Here is a 19510-nt window from a genome sequence, read left to right on the forward strand (position 1 = left end):
TGAAAAATGCCACGTTGTATGTTGTCATATCCCGGTTGGTGATGGAGGCATTCTCATTCATTCTTTCACAACGAGCAGTGTGTAGGCTGGCTGTGTGCATTACTATATGTTTGTTTTTCACGATAAGTACATTTTCATAACTATAGAACAAACTGACAGGATAAATAAAGCTCTCTTCTATCTAGAAATGTTTAGCTGGCTTTATTTTCAAGGTTTTATCTAACAAGTTAGACCTTGGTTGCTAGCACTGAGTAGTAGTGATTTGTTGTTCACAAATGATTTGTTCTTTTTGAAGGAATCATTTTGGTGAATCGTTATTCATGATTCATCTCAGAAGAATCTTCGGAACTTTGAATCTTGTTCACTGGAAGGAACTATGAACAAAATTAACGGTGATCATAGCTCTTTCGGAATCTCATTCACCGGACAGAATGATGAATTAAATGAATGATGATCCACGGATCTTCTAATCTGGCTCACGGAATGGAAAAATTAACAAAATAAACGATGATCCATGGTGACACTAGATGCTTTGAGGTAGCTTGTTTCACTTTTATTTGACAGTGGGCTGCATATAATATAGCTACTTCAACTAAATGTGCCTTAATCTCAGTACAAATAACTTGTTTTATAGATTAGTCTTACATCCATTCAAACTGTTTTGGACCAGAATGTTAATGTGTCCTTCATCAGAGTATAATTAAATACTCATACAATGTTAATTTGTCTTAAAAACATACATTCTAGATTTAACTGATTCTGGCATAATTAGCTTTTTTAATTTAACAAATGGACCAGGAGATTCAGGTTAAACAGAGAATGTGCTTTGTGTAAACTATACACTTAGTCAGAAATTAAAAGATGTATTTAAGATTATTAATATTGTGTTCTCAGGCAATAGAAACTGAGACTACAGACAGCTCAAGCTGGACAGCTGTACAATCTTTTTTTTATGTAACCTTTATTTAACCAGGTAAGCACGTTGAGAACAGTTTCTCATTTGAAACGTCGACCTGGCCAAGATAAAGCGCCAAGGTGCAGAAGACAGAGTTACACATGAATACACAACATAGTAATAAACAAATTAAGGGTTTGTACAGTTAGTGCAACAAATGGCATCATATGGAGGTAGATATTTTGTAAGTATAACGGCATGGCAATATACTATACAGTAAATGACACAGAGTCTGGGAGAGAGAGAGGTAGATTTATGTTAGTACAAAGTGGCAGTACAAAAATAAAACTAGAGTAGGTAGCATAATAAGACTATGGGCAAGGCAATGTGCAAAACATACAAAGACAGCTGTATGGTTGAGTGTGCAAAATGCGCTAACGGCACATGAACAATGGTCTGTCAACAGATTTGATAAAATAACTTGGAAGGTAGTTAAAGGGAAATAGAGTCAAGCTTCAATGATTTCTGCAGTGCGTTCCAATCGTTAGCAGCAGAGAATCGGAAGGAGAGGCGGCCGAAGGAGGTGCAGGCTTTTGAGGCAATCAGAGAGTTATACCTACTTGAACGCAGATTTAGGGAGGGTGTAGCTCTGGAGATGAATGATTTTAGGTAAGGTGGGGTTTTGCCTAGTAGACACTTGTAAATGAGGTGATACCAGTGTGATTGTCGCCAGGTGTGTAGTGAAGTCCATCCGATTAGACTATAGAGGTTGCAGTGATGAGTGTTATATTGGTGACAAACCGGATGGCGCTGTGGTTCACAACATCTCATTTTCTAAAGAGAGAATTGGATGCAGATCTGTAAATTACATCACCAAAGTCTAGTATAGGGAGGATGGTCATTTTCACGCATGCTTGGCAGGAAGAGTGAAGGAGGCTTTATTACGGAATAGGAAGCCAATCCTGGATTTAATTTTGGAGTGGAGCTGGTTGATGTGGGTCTGGAAGGAAAGTGAAGAGTCTAACCAGACCCCTGGGTATTTGGAGTTTTCTACATATTCAAGTACAGACCAGTCGAGTGTGGTGACGCTTGTTGGGCAGGCAGGTGCAGAGTGTGATCGATTGAAGAGTATACATTTTGTTTTGCTAGAGTTTAAAAGTAATTGGAGACCAAGGAAGGAATGTTGTATGTTATCAAAGCTTTCTTGGAGATTTTTTAACACAGTGTCCAACATCTGGCCGGACGTATAGAGAATGGTGTCATCTGCAGCAAAGTGCGACATCATTGATATATACAGAAAATAGAGTCGGCCCGAGAATTGAACCCATAGAGACAGCCAGAGGGCAGGCCCTCCGACTTAACACAGTGGAATCTGTCTGAGAAATAATTTGTGAACCAGGCCATGCAGTCCTTTGAAAAACCCAGGCTCTTTAATATGCCAATGAGGATGTGGTGACTATCAGAGTTGAAGGCCTTGGCGATGAAATTTGCTGCGCAGTAATATTTTTGATCAATGGTAATTATGATATCGTTTAGGACTTTGAGTGTGGCTGAAGTGCACCTGCGACCAGATCGAAAACCGGATTGCATGTCAGAGAGACTGCGATAGGATTCGAAATGGTTGACGATTTGCTTATTAACACGGCTTTTCGAAGACCTTTGAGAGGCAAGACAGGATGGAAATCGGTCAGTAGCAGTTTGGGTCTAAGCTGTCCCCCCCTTTGAATAGGGGGATAACTGCAGCCGCTTTCCAATCTTTAGGGATCTCGGATGAGTCAAAGAAGAGGTTGAAAAGGCTGGTGATGGGGGCAGCAATAATATCCGCAGACAGTTTTAGAAATGAAGGGTCCAGATTGTCTAAACCAGCAGATTTGAACGGGTCAAGGTTTTGCAGCTCCCTCAGAACATCGGCTGTCTGGATATGGGCAAAGGAGAAATGTGGGGTGCTTTGTCTGGATGCTGCAGAGGGTGAGCCAGTAATAACATCTATTGTAGGCTTGGACTGAGTCCCCCACCTTTAAGATTTTACAATCCACCCTTGCTGTGTTGACCAGATCAGTTTATTTCCAACCCTGCTCCAGGAGGAACCCCTGTATGTTTTAGATCTCTCCCTGCTCGATCACACCTGATTCAAATGATCAGCTCATTATCAAGTCTCTCTGAACTACATCGTGGCAACTGCTGATGTAAAAAGGGGTTTATGAAATAAAGTTAATTGGTTGAACTAAGCATTTCTGTGAATGGAGAGAGGAAGGTGCCTGTGTAACAGGGTTTCCTTTTGACATTGTACTCACGGTCACACAGACAAAGGTGAGTAAGAGATCCCAGTAGCTCCTCTTCTGGACACTTTTCCCTCTTTTACCATTCATTTATTTCAGAGTTTGCCCCCACCTGGTATGTGTGATTAGAGATGAAAGTATCCCTCTCTTTGATAATTGATATTGCAGTGACTTTTTTTTATATTTGTCATTTAGAAACACCTCTTGCCAGGAATGTTTTGTGCACCCATGTAAACACTGTTTTTATAATTCTACTGTGGTTTCAGACTCTGAAAGTTCAGGAAATAATTAACCACACTATCATTATTACTACTAAAACTGAATAAGAAAAAACAACATGAAGGATTACTGAAATTAATAATATTATTAATAACATTTAGAATTACAGATCAGGTAGACCCGCTGGTAAACACACTGGATATGGCATTTCTGACATCTGAAAATCCCTTTGAGAAGAATCGCTTCTTTGATTTCTTCGAAGATACATTCTCTGTATTGCCAGTGTTTTGATCGTTGACATTTGCTTAAAAATAATAAAATGAATCTCTAATAAATCCAGTTACCTTGGATATTAAACATAACTTCCTAATTTAGGCACATGTAATTCAGTAAAATGTAGAATTTTAAGTATATGATGGAAGTTACATCTTTAACATGGGACAACAAGTATATTTAAGGCGTTGACAGACCTTTATTGACTGCAGGGTCTGGTTCTGGGAGGGTCTTGGAGCACAGTGGACCTTCTTTGAATGCTGTATAAATGTCAATTGCAAGGTTGGTGGAATTGCACACAAAAAAAGGTGTAGAATTAAGGTTAACCATCACACTACATAATTAAACTGTTTTTATAATTAGTGTTATCTCAAATACCTTTGAGAAGAGAGGAAACCTAACCGGGTTGGTCTTGTCATTTCCAAGTGCATTTTCTGCATTCATCTTGGTCACGGAGGGACGTGAAGAGCTGGCCTTGGTGCATTTCTTTAAACGTTCCCTGGTTAATGACTTCACCAAGGCATTGTGAAATGCAAAATCCTTTGACTCCAATGCCACCTGGAGCAACTGTTTTGACCCAAATTCTTTAAGAATTATATCAATAATGATTTACAAATGAGGTAAAAAAAATAAACTTACAGGGTCCATATTACCAACTTGTAACACCTCACATTGCCTGCAGAAAGAAAATATAATTTAGCACAAACATGAACCCAAAAACCCAAAGATGCAGACCATCACACAACTAAACACAAAAGAAGCTTGGACTTACTCCACTGTTAATATTTCAAGAAAACGGACAATAACAGAAAAATCTGGATTGAAGGTACAGAGTTCTGACTGGAGCCGGGAGTCTGGCTGGTGCCGGGGGTCTGGCTGGAGCCGGGAGTCTGACTGGTGCCGGGAGTCTGGCTGGTGCCGGGGGTCTGGCTGGAGCCGGGAGTCTGACTGGTGCCGGGAGTCTGGCTGGAGCCGGGGGTCTGGCTGGTGCCGGGAGTCTGGCTGGTGCCGGGGGTCTGGCTGGTGCCGGGGGTCTGGCTGGTGCCGGGGGTCTGGCTGGAGCCGGGGGTCTGGCTGGAGCCGGGGGTCTGGCTGGTGCCGGGAGTCTGGCTGGTGCCGGGGGTCTGGCTGGTGCCGGGGGTCTGATTCAGGACATTCCCAGATTGTACATGTTGAGCTCCAATTCCAAGTGATCCTTTAGATGTGGAGGGACCTGTGTGCAAAGTAGCATTTACTGGGTAAATATGTTATAATCATGTGACCTGAAGCAAGTATGTGCCAACTTTGAGCCTGGCAATTTTAGGTATCTAATAAAAGGATAACATTTACTCTACTATTATGGCTCTGCTCAAATCATATCACTAAATCACATTTAAATGCAAGTGGATTACCTGCAGTTGAAGGAGAGTTTAACTTTGGACCTCGATCTCTGTCTGCCTTCATCCTCTTGGTCTTCAGTCAATACAGTCAATTACGTTCCATTTGAAGACAGTTCAATACAGCCCCTTTAGGAGAGCAGTAAGATTGATTATTTCATATAACAAAAAAAGATGTATAGTATGGACAATTTACTGTCCCCAGAACAACTTGTCAAGACTGAAAATGCATCACAAAAATATCCATGTCACCTCCAATCTGTTTTCTCACCTTGACTCTCTTTTTCTTGAAAACCTTCTGCTCAGTCTGAGGCAAATCCTCCTCCACCTTACAATGAGCTCCTGGTCCTCCCACACCACTTCCAACATAATCTGTCCTCCCTGAGAAAATAACCAGAGTTTTAACTTGTGTAGTTCCACAGGAGAGTTTGTGACACTACACACTGAGCCACCGCTGAACTTCACTCATGGCTGTAGTAGCCTACTGAAATTGGTATTAAGGTGTTCAGTAAACGCTGTGATGCGTACTGAAAGACTTATTGCTTTAGTTGATAGAAGATGTTTATGGTTACTACCAACTACACTAACTTCCAACAAAGTGACGCCACTCATTCAATGTTGTTGGTATTGCACCTGGTTATCAATACCTGAGTCAACAGGGACATCTGTTGGACACAATCTAATATGACATGTTTGGTTTAGACGTTTTGTATTTAGCCCGGAGCGGTGTATTCGAAGTAATGTTAAGGATGAATGAATAATGAAGACCAGTGATATGGGTAACCACAATAAAACAGGAATTTGTGGAGGGAGAAAGGATGGATTATGCCTTCAAAAAAATCCTATTGACTGCAATAGGGAGAATTTAACCTGTGACCACGTAAACAGCCTGTGACCACGTAAACTTTGATATTTGGTCATTTGTGCCATGTGGGATGGCACAAATGACCATCATGTCATGCTAAACTATCCCATTCATATAATTTAAATAATGATTGAGCAATTTTAGTCAACAAAACCCAATTATGTTCATGCAGTTTAATTTAAACGGATGGCAATATCAGTTTGAAATGTAACAACGAGGGGCGAATAGAAGATAAAAAAATGTTTTGATAGTTTACAAGTTAGGGTATAGCCACGTTTCCAGGCACCATACCACAGCCTTTCCCTATTCGTATATATTGGGATGAGACGCTTTCAGTCTTTTGATCACATCTGAAAGCATCTTGAAAAACAAGAAACCAGGAAAGCCTAATTCAGCTGGCCCCCAATAGAATGTGTTGATCGTGGCTGTCCTCTCAAGAATCAAACCCGGGTCACCCACATGAAAGGCTGTGTCATTAACCACTATGCCACAGAGCTGTGCATTTGCCAGGTGTCAGTATAGTGTCTTGACATTATATAATTGTTTCACTCATCACACCAAGTTTGAATATTTCGTTAGACACCATTAACCATTGTGTTAAACTGAGTAATGTTTATTATCTATGAACTGTATAATGTTTGCCACTGGCTGTTTTAAAATCTTTTTAGCAAGTAATATGTCGCTAGATGCCATTAAGCATTGTGTAAAACTGATGCGTCTCTAACCACTACGCTATTTAACAAGGGGTACTCAGTCAGTCAGTAAGATCCATTTGCTCTTCTAGGCTGGCTCCAATTATGCGGTCCGGCAAAAACACAGAGAACCTCTCTTTTCAAAAACCTCCTTTCCAACTATGGTAGTTAAAAAAGAATATTGTCACAAAGATAATTTTGTCTAGTCTCGCCTCTAAAAAATAGGTATTTAACCTGTTATAAATCAGGCAATAAATGTCAATTTCCGCCTAAAAATATGTACCAAAATCTAAATGCTTGTAGCTTATTACCTGAATATAGTAGAAACATATGTTTGGTTCCATTTGAAAGGAGACACTGTGTAGTTTGTAGGAATTTTAAATGAATGAAGGAAAGTATAACAATTGATTTGGCAGAAGAACAAACCAAAAACAATTTTGTAAAAAAATAAAGATCATCATCATGTTTGAAATGCAGAGGGGAAGGCCAAACACATTGTATGAAGCTGGAGACACTTCCACTAGATCCACTAGATGGCAGCAGAGTCTGGGTAAAATGTTGTGACCTACATACTCATTTGTAAAGCAAGACCAAAGTGTCCTTTACAATTTGGCCACTTTATGAATTTTCTAATTCATACCTACACAGAACATACAACAATGCAAAGTGATTAAAAATCAGGGTTACACACTCCCAGGAATGTTACACATGATGGAAAATTAGCTTTCCTACATAAAGGTACAGGAGGCGCGACAAAGAGGCAGATCCAATTCCTCCTTACACATAGATTTTACAATAAGGGCCAAGTTAGCAGCCAACAGTGATCTAACATCAAATGTGCAAACACCACAGTCAACACACAAAGTGGAAACAATACTATTTACACACCATTTACATTTACACTATTTAGATTGTTCTAATGATTCCAAGTCCCACAGCCGTGTCTTTCTGTACTGTCTTTTCTCACTGGTAAGCAAACAGTTGGCAGGAGTAGAAAGGAAAAGAGTAGCAAGGAATACACACAAAAAATGGAGGTATGAAACAAGAAAAGTTCTGTACTTAAAAGGTACAATTCTGATTTTTATGGGGACAGAAGAGCACCTTTTGACTAACAGAAATTATAAGTGAATTAAAACAAAAGAAAGAACACTAAAAGGTACACAATTGTCTCTCAAAAAGGTACCCCCCCAGCGACAAGCATTTGTACCCTTTTAAGTACACCCCGGTCCTTCTGTTTCTGAGTGTAGGAGAAAGAGGGGGGAGATTTATTGACTTCTGAGAAAGCTCTGAAATGGCCAGCCAGGTGATGACATCACAGTAGGGTGGGGGGTCAAGAGCTAGAGAGACCCCCTGAATCACTGTTAAGGACGACCCAAGACGCTCAGAAACCATATGACTCGCTTAGCCTAATATGTTCATGCTAATATAGCATATTAGGCTACACTCGTGGCTACGCTCGATGTCTATGCTGACGTGATGTGAAGCATATAGGCAACGTAGAAGGATAAAGTATGTCCCAATCCCAATGTCCCCCCTTAACCCTATGCCCTGAACCCTCAGATTTAACTGATGTCACCTGATAAGTGACTGAGCAAAATTCCCTCAGGCAAATTCAGCAGAAATGCATATGGGCCCAAAATGTCTGCGAGAGAGCCCTTGCACACGATTTGACAGTGAGACAGCCCTAAGCCACTTAGCTAGAACACACGTCAAAGTCTGTGAGTCTGTGGGTGTGGACATTGGGCCTATGTCTGGTTAAATGCTAGAGACTCTCTTTTTTTCAGAAATACCCATTATTGCTGGGTTAAAAGAGTTTTGAATATCATGAATAGTTTTGCTCCAAGTTGATCGAGCTGGATTTCGTTCTACAATGCTGTGAAGAACATGAATTGTTTTCGATTATAAAACCAGATGTCATCAAACAAAACAAGGCTTTATCTCTGGGACCATCAAGATAAGAAATCAGAAGAAGGCTCATTCTAAGTACAAAACTTACCATCAGACCTGAAACTAGCAACCCCGGTGCCCTACTAAATGTGTTGTGTGGTTGTTGACCACACTCAAACACTTGCATAGCACTTAGTCAACGATATTTTAAATTGTATACTGCAGTTAGATTAACGAGATTCTAATCTTTCTGTGCATATATTAAAAAGGTCTCCTTTATAAGGGCACCACATAAAGAATTTTTACTGAACCATTTTTCAGAAATGTGCATAAAAAGGGATAGTGCATTTTCATGGAGACGTAGATGCTGTCACACTTAAAGCTACATTACAGGCGCAATTCCTATAATGAATGAATCCACTTGATTTCTTTTAAAGGTCTCCTTTATATGTACAGTGGGGAGAACAAGTATTTGATACACTGCTGATTTTGCAGGTTTTCCCACTTACAAAGCATGTACAGGGCTGATTTGTATCATAGGTACTCTTCAACTGTGAGTGACGGAATCTAAAACAAAAATCCAGAAAATCAGATTTTTAAATAATTAATATGTATTTGTATTTGACATAAGTATTTGATCACCTACCAACCAGTAAGAATTCCGGCTCTCACAGACCTGTTCGTTTTTCTTTAAGAAGCCCTCCTGTTCTCCACTCATTACCTGTATTAACTGCACCTGTTTGAACTCATTACCTGTATAAAAGACACCTGTCCACACACTCAATCAAACTGACTCCAACCTCTCCACAATGGCCAAGACCTGTGTAAGGATGTCAGGGATACAATTGTAGACCTGCACAAGGCTGGGATGGGCTACAGGACAATAGGCAAGCAGCTTGGTGAGAAGGCAACAACTGTTGGCGCAATTATTAGAAAATGGAAGAAGTTCAAGATAACGGTCAATCTCCCTCAGTCTGGGGCTCCATGCAAGATCTCACCTCGAGGGGCATTAATGATCATGAGAAAGGTGAGGGATCAGCCCAGAACTACATGACCTGGTCAATGAACTGAAGAGAACTGGGACCACAGTCTCAAAGAAAACCATTAGTAACACACTATGCCGTCATGGATTAAAATCCTGTAAGTAGGAAACACTGCCGATTTTGCAGGTTATAAAATACTTGTTCTCCCCACTGTACACCACATGAAGAATTCTTGCTGTAGAATTGATGAGAATTACATTTAAAGGTATAGTGCATCTCTATAGTCCAGAGACGTGGATGCTGCCACACTTGAAGCTACATTACAGACTCCATTCCCATAATTAGTTGATGATTATACTATATTTGGGTTAAGGTACAGTGGATATAAAGTCTACACACCCCAGTTAAAATGCCAGGTTTGTGTGATGTAAACGATTGAGACAAAGAGAGTTCATGTCAGAACTTCTTCCACTTTTAATGTGACCTATAATGTGAACAATTTTGAAGGGGGAAATGAAAAATAAAAACCTTACAATAACCTGGTTTCATAAGTGTGCACACCTTCAATTATTTGAAGCACCATTTGATTTTATTACAGCACTCAGTCTTTTTGGGTAGGAGTCTATTAGCATGGCACATCTTGACATGGCAATATTTGCCACATCAAGGGGTATGTGGACTTTTTATATCCATTGTAAGTCCCCTCTATATGTACACCACATATAGAACAATTTTACTGTAGAATTTTGGAGAGATTCACATTCAAAGTATGATGCATGTCTATGGCTCCTACACTTAAAGCAGCATCACAGGCTCAGTTCCAATAATTAGTTGATGATTATATTAGATTTGGGTTAAGGTTGGTCCCCTCTAGATATACAACACATAGAGAATTCTTACTGGATCATTGTTGATAACTAGTTAATTAATCCTCCTGAGTTGAGTTAAGGTAGGTGCCCTCAATAAGAACACCACAAAGAGCAATTTTAATGTAGCATTTTAGAGAAATCTACATTGAAAGGTATGACTCTATGGCGATCTGAATGCTGCTACTGTACACTTAAAGCTTAAGGAAATGCTCAATTCCCATAATTAGTTGACAGTTCTTCTTGATATGAATTAAGGTAGGTGCCCTCTATTTGCACACCACATAGAGCAATTTTACTTTAGCATTTTTGAGAAATTCACATTTAAAGGTATATCTCTATTGAGACGTGGCTGTTGTCACACTTGAATATACATTACATGCTAAAATCCCATAATTAAAGATTCTACTTGATTTGAGTTTGAGCCATTTAGCACTTAACCCTTATGTTATGTTAGGGTCAAGTTCACCTGTTTTAAGACTTTGTTTTGTCTGAAATAGCATTTAGGTTTTTTGATCTGAATGAAACTTAGTTGTCACTATGATCATAATATTTAGACATATTATTAAGCAGAACATTGTCTAGAAAATAAAAAAGTATTGTTTAAATAACTTCTCATCCGGTCAATGCCAGTGAAGGACGTTATGTGTCCTTCACTGGCACTTGCCTATTTTTATCAAAATGAACTGCCACCTTAACGTGGTGGAGGGGTTTTAGTACCCGAGTGACCCTAGGAGCTATGTTGTCTGGGGCTATATGCCCCTGGTAGGGTCTCCCAAGGCAAACAGGTCCTAGGCGACGGGTCAGATTAAGAGCGGTTCAAAACCCCTTAATGGAAAATGTTGAGGTCCGTGACGTCGCCCGGTATGGCGCAGCCGGGGCCCCACCCTGGAGCCAGGCCCGGGGTTGGGTCACGTACGCGAGCGCCTGGTGGCCGGGCCTTTCCCCATGGGGCCCGGCCGGGCTCAGCCCGAAGGAGCGACGTGGGGCCGCCTTCCTGTGGGCTCACCACCCATAGGAGGGACCATTGCGGAGAGGATCAGGCGGTAGTCGAAGGCGGGGGCCTAGACAACCCGATCCCTGGACACGGAAACTAGCTCTATGGACGTGGAACGTCACCTCGCTGGCGGGGAAGGAGTCTGAGATCACCAAGCTCCAGGCCAAGGTTTAAACTAGACTTAGGTTTCTCTACCATAATCGTTAATCATTTTAACCTGATCTGCTGAACTCACCCTGATTCAGAAGGACAATGAAGTCAATTCACCAATCAAAAGCAGTATTGGTGTAGAACCTGCACTTCCAACTTTGATGTGTTAAAGTAACAGATTCAATAATGACAGATATCACAATGACTGCAGTGCAACCATGAAATAAATACAGCTCTGGAAAAAATGAAGAGACCACTGCACCTTTTCTTTCCTTTCCAAAAAAGGCAAAAAGGAAGGTTTTGAGTAAGGAACAGAAGGGTTAAAATTTAGAGACCACTGCAAATTGAACGCTTCTGTTCCTCACTCAAAACATTCCTTTTCAACTTTTTTGGAAAGGAAAGAAAAAGGTGCAATGGTCTCTTAACTTTTTGTATAACGTAAAATATGAAATTGTGAAATAAATCATTTAATGCAGAAATACAACATTAAATATTGTGTCAACCCTGTGTTCATTTAAAGTGCTGTTCTAAGTTGTTCAGTTATGTTTCTTACAGTTAGGTGGAGCTGTTTTACCGGGTGGGACGTCCCACAGTGAGGGGGGCATCTCTGGGGGGCTAGGGGACAGCAGGGCTGTGTCCAGGGGTCTCTGGCCGTAGCTTATATGAGGTGGGGTTTTGGCAGGTCTTTCTCAATTGGCTCCACTCCTGTGTGTGTAACAAAGAACCGTAACGTGAGATACCTGTTGAGCTAGCTACAGATCTAAGCGAGAGTTTGTCAAGTGTCTATGGAGTTAGCTGATATTGTTGGGCGTAGACAGTGGCCAAACAGCTATCTGTGTTAGGGTTAATTAATTCTACCTGGTGCTCTCTGACTCAGATTCTGACTCTTGATTTATCATCCCGCCCAGGTGGTGTTACAATGTTTTTTTTATAATATTTTATTTTATTCCAACTTTGACATATATCACTCAAATGATATCTCACACTTTATATGTAATTATTTCATGGTGTATATATTTATTTAATAAAGTCCTCCATATACAAGGAGCTATATCCACAATCTGGATACGCCAAGCACAAAAAGGGACTGACCGAATAGCCAGTAGAAAAGTGATATAGAAATAAGATGTTCTGCCAGTTAATACGTAAATTCCCAAAGTCTGACAGATGTGTAATCATTAATGTATACAGTGGTGTGTGCTGAACAATTCGTTTTTTTCTCCATTTAACAAAACTCTGCCGTAGTATTTCAGTCAACACCTGCATTATCGTAGACCCTGCGCTCGCGACTTAGTACAAGTCGTGGCAAAAACAGTGAAATTATGTACTCATCCGAGCGAAATGGCTAAATTAAACTTCAGCAAATGTTAATGTAGTTACAGTACCTCAAATCCGAAATTGTCTTCGGTTATAAAGAAAGGTTGGAGTGAAACCCATCATGAAAGTACAAGTTAACTGACGTTACCTGTCATAACTCAGACGCAGACGAAGTAGGCAGAATATTAACGTTGGCTGGCTAACGTGTTACTGTTAGCTAGTGGTAGTACTGTACAACACTAGATCGCCGAGTAGAAGCTGGCAATTGCAAACAATCTAAAAATACGTTTTCTATAAATGAATGAACAATTACTTCACTGAATTACCTGGAGATTAAATAAGGTAAGAATAGATGTCTGGATGATACCACTGCTGGGCACTGCACTTGGGGTCGGTTGTCTAGAATTTCTCCGGCAGGGAGCAGCAAGGAAGACCTTCAGTATCCAATATATTTAAATATCTACATATTTGTATTAATATAAGGCATAAAAACAATAACCAAAACAATAAATAGTTGCGACAGTTAAAAGCGTTTGGATCACTTTTTCTCAATTTTTCCAAGCGAGAAAATGGGTAACCATGGGTTACGAATTGTGCGTCCCCGGCGTTCCCCCAAACAGTGGGTGGAGTTTATAACTCGGGGGCGTGGTCAACATGGCGAGCGCCTTTATGACGTCATCGCTTACTGACTGGGTATAAATAAGGTAAACTCGGCTACTTGGCCATTACTATTCAATTACACGTGGAAAGCACTGTAGGCATCGAAGTTTACGTCTATAAATATAATGTATTATTATAATTATTATTATGTATATTCCAAGGAGTATGAAAAGGTAAGTCGATATGCTATAAGAGTTAGAAGAATCCCAATGCTGTGAGTGATTCTGGTAATGGCAGGGGTCTATGCACGGTGTCAAAATAAGTAACCTAGGCGATAATCTAATTTAATCCCTTGTGTCTTCTCTTATCTTTCTCCAAACATGTTGATTGAGAAATCCTGACGTACCTGGCTTCTAATTTTCTTTTTAATTTCCTGGTTGAATTTGCTTCTAAGGCTCCCCTTTCCTTCTATGATTTGCTCCCTACGTCCTTACCTGCTTTTCTAACTTCCTTAGCCCCTTACCTGGTTCCTTTTATTTACTTGCCTTATTTCCTTTTCTACTTTCCTAGCTTTGAGTCTCAGTGACAGGTCAGGCCACAGCTGGATGTCATAGGGCATAGCACTGTTGTACATGTATAAAAAAAAAAAAATCAATTTTAATGAAAATGAATCCTGAATGCTGATTGGCTGATGCCATGATATAGGAGACTTTATACCACGAGTATGTTATGAGTTTAATCCAAACTGACCCGAACCAATGTAAAACCAGTGGTTTATATCCTTCAGCTTACCAGGTGAACAAGTCTGTTCCTGTGTCTTTGAGCAAGGCACTTGAATCTTCTTGCATTTGTATGCTGCTAAGGATAACAGCATCTGTTAAATGACTAAAATGTAAATGTAAAAAGTAGATTATCATTAATAGTAGGCTAAATGTGTGCTCTGTGTTGTTTGTAGAAAATGTGTGTAATGGTGATGAAATGTATAACCTATCTGTGTCTGGAGTAAAACAAGGCCTTCAGAGGGCATGCTAACAAAGACATAAGTACATACCTTGGAGGTTGTGCCACATACATGTATAATACATGTTCTTTTTCCCCAGGAGATGTCAACCAAAAAGGATCACAAAAATACTCGACAGGTCCGGAAAGCAAAGACCTATTTTCTGACAACAAATAAACAAAAAGGTGGTCAACAAAAGGATCACCTTCCTGAGCAGGAGGCTGAGAAGAGACCAAAGGTCAAGGTGAGAAAGAGGATTTGGGGTAAATTGTCCTTGCAATACACATTTATGTAATATTAAATGATAATAGGCCCTAGCTTTTCTCATTCTGAATGATTTATGTATTTGACTGTAATACAGCATAGCAACCTGCATGCACCTGGCTGGTTCCTGACCCTGCTTAGCCTGTTTGGTATCATTTGGCCCAAGAATGGGAGGACGGATTCTGTTGGAAGTGGTGTGGGAGGACCAGGAGCTCATTGTAAGGTGGAGGAGGATCTTCCTCCAACTGAGCTGACATTTTTCAACACAAAGAAAGTCAAGGTGAGAAAACAGATTGGAGGTGACATGGACATTTTTGTGATGCGTCTCGACAAGTTGTTCTGAGGACACTAAATTGTCCATACTAAATGTATTTTTTCTGTTATATGAAATAATCAATTATACTGCTCTCCTTAAAAGGGCTGAAATTGAAGTGTCTTTAAAAATTGTTATTGACTGTATTGACTTTTAAGACCAAGAGGATGAAGGGAACCACAGAGGAGTGGATCACAGACAGAGATCGAGGTCCAAAGTTAAACTCTCCTTCAACTGCAGGTAATCCACTTGCATTTAAACATGATTTAGTGATATGATTTGAGCAGAGCCATAATAGTAGAGTATATCTTATCCTTTTATTAGATACCTAAAATAGCCAGGCTCAAAGTTGGCACATACTTGCTTCAGGTCACATGATTATAACATATTTACCCAGTAAATGCTGCTTTGCACACAGGTCCCTCCACATCTAAAGGATCACTTGGAATTGGAGCTCAACATGTACAATCTGGGAATGTCCAGAATCAGACCCCCGGCACCAGCCAGACCCCCGGCTCCAGCCAGACCCCCGGCACCAGCCAGACCCCCGGCACCAGCCAGACCCCCGGCACCAGCCAGACCCCCGGCACCAGCCAGACCATCACTGTTGAACTCTGTACCATCAATCCAGATTCTTTCAATTCTGTTATCGTCCGTTTTCTCAAAAAACTAACAGTGGAGTAAGTCCAAGCTTCTTTTGTGTTTAGTTGTATGATGGTCTCCATCTTTGGGTTTTTGGGTTCATGTTTGTGCTAAATTATATATTTTTTCTGCAGGCAATGTGAGGTGTTTCGAGTTGGCAATATGGACCCTGTAAGTTTTTTTTATTCCTTTATTTTTTTTACCTCACTTATAATGCATAAACCTTTTTTGATACAAGCCCTTGATTTAAAAATCATCCACATCATCATTAGGGTGTCAGGGTAGCCTTGGTTAGAGCATCTACCTGACCAGTAGGGTGGCAGGGTAGCCTTGGTTAGAACATCTACCTGACCAGTAGGGTGGCAGGGTAGCCTTGGTTAGAACATCTACCTGACCAGTAGGGTGGCTGGGTAGCCTAGGTGATAAATCTGTAGTTCAGCCCTGAGCCAAGGCAGGTAACCCTAATTGCTCCTAAGTCATTGTTAACAGTGTGTTCAGTCATACCTACCTGGTTAATGAATAAGAAAAAAAATAACTACTTCCATCAGTATCTTTTATGTGGCCTATTTTCACGCAGTGATATGTGATAATGAATTCAAATTAAATTATGTTAGATTGCTTTGTCTTTGAGGAGCTTTGCTGTAGAGATCTGTTTTGGTTTACCTCAGTTATCTCTGTCCCACAGGTGATGAAGACACTACTCGCAGGGATGATTTCGAAGTGTGTACAGTTTGTGTCAGAGGCCGTCCTGGAGGTCATCATGCCTGCAGTTGACCGTTTTCTTAAAATACACGGGCCTGTGCCTCCAGTGTCGACCAAACGAAGCAGTCATGTCAAGGTCTGCCAGACAGGCAAAAAGAAGTCACATTGTACAGATTTTATAGGTTCTATACCAGGCACTCCAATCCCAAATGAATGTCCTGTTGACCGTTTTCTTAAAATACATGGGCCTGTGCCTCCAGTGTCAACCGAACGAAGCAGCCATATCAAGGTCTGCCAGACAGGCAAAAACAAGTCAGATTGTGCGTATTTTATGGGTTCTATACCAGGCACTCCAATCCCAAATGAGTGGCCTGTTGAACGTGATCTCCCTATCATTAGGAGTTCGGTCATTGACATGGGTAATTCCTCAACCTCTTCCACAGTGCCACCATCTGTGTCAAGCCAAACCATCACTGCCATAGTAGACACAGTTATGGAGGTCAATCAAAGAGGAGAAAATGATCAGATGGACATTGCAGCACTCAGGTCCAGTCTTCACAACTTTTCACGTGAGCTCACTGACAAAGTTTATGAACTCATAAAGGGTCACAACAGACCCCAGGAACTGTTTGTGCCTGCTGGAAAGGCAGTGTCAAATTCAACTCTTTTGAAGCTGAAGACCAGATTGAAGACTCCTCAACAACCCTGGGAAATTGAGCTGGTGAACTCCTTTACTAGGGAGTTAGTAAGACGTCTGCTACAGGATCAAATCTTCTGTCTTCCCCCACCACCTCAAGTAACAGATTTCTGCCAAACTATTGTCTCTGATGCTTCTCTGCAGGACAGAAGGGTGCTCACCCACAGTAGTTCAGCCACTTCCACTAGTTCCTCAGAGGTTTATAGAGAAACAGAGAACCTGTTTGTCAATATAATGGTCAGTCAGGTTCTGGAGAAGTTATCTGTGATGTCCAACTTACCAACTATGTTCAACTTGAACTCTGTTAAGGATACATCTTCCACACATCTGACATTTGACTCCTTTGGCAATGACTACACCTCTTTAATCAGTTTATTGATTCGTAGACTGCTGTCCAAGATCAACCTAGACACGTCAATTGAATCCTCTGACATTGGTGAAATATCAAGAGTTCTCACCAAGAGGATACTATCTGATTTCTGCGACACCTCAGGTCTTGAAGAATCTCAAGCTTACCCAGGGAATCTGAAAATAGAAAACATTATGAAGAGTGTCTACAAAGAGCTTCTTAAAAAATTTGGGTCAAAACAGTTGCTCCAGGTGGCAATGGAGTCAAAGGATTGTGCATTTAACAATGCCTTGGTGAAGTCATTAACCAAGGAACTTTTAAAGAAATGCACCAAGGCCAGCTCTTCACGTCCCTCCGTGACCAAGATGAATGCAGAAAATGCACTTGGAAATGACAAGACCAACCCGGTTAGGTGTTGGGCCAGTGAAGAGGAAAAGAAGTCGAAATTCCGTTTTCAGTTTCCATTCTTCTCAAAGGTATTTGTCATACAGATAACACTAAATATAACGATTGTGTTGATTAATTATGTAGTGTGATGGTTAACCTTAATTCTACACCTTTTTTGTGCAATTCCACCCACCCTGCAAAAACTTTTATCCAGCATTCAAAGAAGGTCAACTGTGCTCCAAGATCTTCCCGGTACCGGATCCCTGCTGTCAATAAACAAGGTATGTCAACGCATTAAATATACTTGTTGTCCCACGTTAAAGATAACTTACATCATATACTTAAAATCCAACATTTTATTGAATTATACTTGCCTAAATTGGGAAGGTATGCTAAATATCAGAAGGAACTGGCTTTAATAGAAAATTATTTTTATTATTTTATTTTTCAGCAATTGTCAACGATCAAAACATTGGCAAAACAGAGAATGTATCCTCCAAGAAATCAAGGAAGCAGTTCTTCTCAAAGGGATTTTCAGATGTCAGAAATGCCATATCCAGTGTGTTTACCAGCGGGTCTACCTGATCTGTAATTCTAAATGTTATTAATAATATAATAAATATTATTAATTTCAGTAATTCTTCATGTTGTTTTTTCTTATACAGTTTTAGTAGTTATAACGATAGTATGGTTAATTATTTCCTGAACTTTCAGAGTCTGAAACCACTGTAGAATTAGAAATAAAAACAGTGTTTATATAGGTGCACAAACAATTCCTGGCAAGAGGCATTTCTAAAATGACAAATATAAATAGAAAGGTAACTGCAATACCAATGATCAAAGAGAGGGGTACATTCATCTCTAATCACACATACCAGGTGGGGGCAAACTCTGAAATAAATGAATGGTAAAAGAGGGAAAAGTGGAGAAGAGGAGGAAGCTACTGGGATCTCTTACCTTAGCTTTCTGTAATGACAGACTTAGAAGAACACATGTATATGTCTGTGTGACCGTGAGTACAATGTCAAAAGGAAACCCTGTTACACAGGCACCTTCCTCTCTCCATTGACAGAAATGCTTAGTTCAACCAATTAAAAGTTACAAAAGGTTTTTATGTTAAACTTTAAACTTGTATTGTTGTGAATCTTCGGTGTAAACTCTCCTTAAGTTTCAAGGTACAAGTGGGGCATCATTTTAATTAAAAATGGCTTGCGCCATTCAATGACATAAAATGCTAGACTAGAAATAGTCAGAAAAGGCGATATTATTATTATTTTTTTTTATATACTTCCACGTAATGTATGTTTAAGCGCAATTAATACCATATAGGACCAGATGTTTATTTATGCCAGTTGTTATTTTTCAGTTTCGTTGTGAAATGAGGTTACAGTAGTAAAATAAAAGAGGACACCTGTTTTGGTGCTTTTTTGAGGCTATGGAATTTTAAGCTTCATTCAGGTTAGAGGCTGAACGAAGGTTCGTTTCAATTCACTTGCTATGGGGACGCGCTAGCGTTCCAGCTCAGCCAGCGTTCTTTTGCCGTTTTTGAGGCTAGGGTGAATTTTTATGCGTTCTATTGTCCTGCCTAATACTACACTAAAAGGAACATGTCGCTAACTAGCTTAGCCGATAGCCGGCTGGCACACCACAGTAAACTACTTACCCTCGTAGTTGTGCAGATAACTCGATACGTAGAGTTTGAATCCCTTGTTCCGCTTGCTTGTTGGAGCAGGGGACCAGGCATCAACAATTCGATG

The 19510-nt window shown here is 40.3% G+C and overlaps 1 protein-coding gene and 1 long non-coding RNA gene across 2 annotated transcripts; one reads left to right on the forward strand and one right to left on the reverse strand.

Annotated features, from left to right (window-relative positions):
* Positions 1-4744: 4744 nt before the first annotated feature.
* Positions 4745-12181, reverse strand: LOC109616311. The gene is made up of 4 exons (XR_004576403.1): positions 12036-12181; positions 5314-5423; positions 5058-5171; positions 4745-4879 (listed from the first exon to the last, which is right to left on the reverse strand). It is a non-coding gene; the product is annotated as an uncharacterized LOC109616311 (long non-coding RNA).
* Positions 12182-13516: 1335 nt separating this feature from the next.
* On the forward strand, positions 13517-18338 carry LOC105008377. Its single transcript, XM_020050749.2, has 9 exons — positions 13517-13632; positions 14500-14643; positions 14761-14943; positions 15135-15216; positions 15395-15656; positions 15753-15789; positions 16304-17842; positions 17968-18034; positions 18205-18338. The coding sequence occupies exons 1-9, from the start codon at positions 13585-13587 to the stop codon at positions 18336-18338; spliced, it is 2496 nt and encodes an 831-aa protein (XP_019906308.2). The 5' UTR covers positions 13517-13584.
* The last annotated feature ends 1172 nt before the right edge of the window (positions 18339-19510 follow it).

The sequence above is a fragment of the Esox lucius genome, chromosome 11, assembly GCF_011004845.1.
Source record: "Esox lucius isolate fEsoLuc1 chromosome 11, fEsoLuc1.pri, whole genome shotgun sequence".
Taxonomy (NCBI): Eukaryota; Metazoa; Chordata; class Actinopteri; order Esociformes; family Esocidae; genus Esox; species Esox lucius.

Bases quoted from the DNA above. Each gene is read 5' to 3' on its own strand.
- LOC105008377 (XM_020050749.2), top strand. From the start codon at position 13,585: ATGTATTATTATAATTATTATTATGTATATTCCAAGGAGTATGAAAAG. The intron at 13,633-14,499 runs GTAAGTCGATAT...CTTTTTCCCCAG, and splicing joins ATTCCAAGGAGTATGAAAAG to GAGATGTCAACCAAAAAGGA. The intron at 15,790-16,303 runs GTAAGTTTTTTT...TCTGTCCCACAG, and splicing joins GAGTTGGCAATATGGACCCT to GTGATGAAGACACTACTCGC.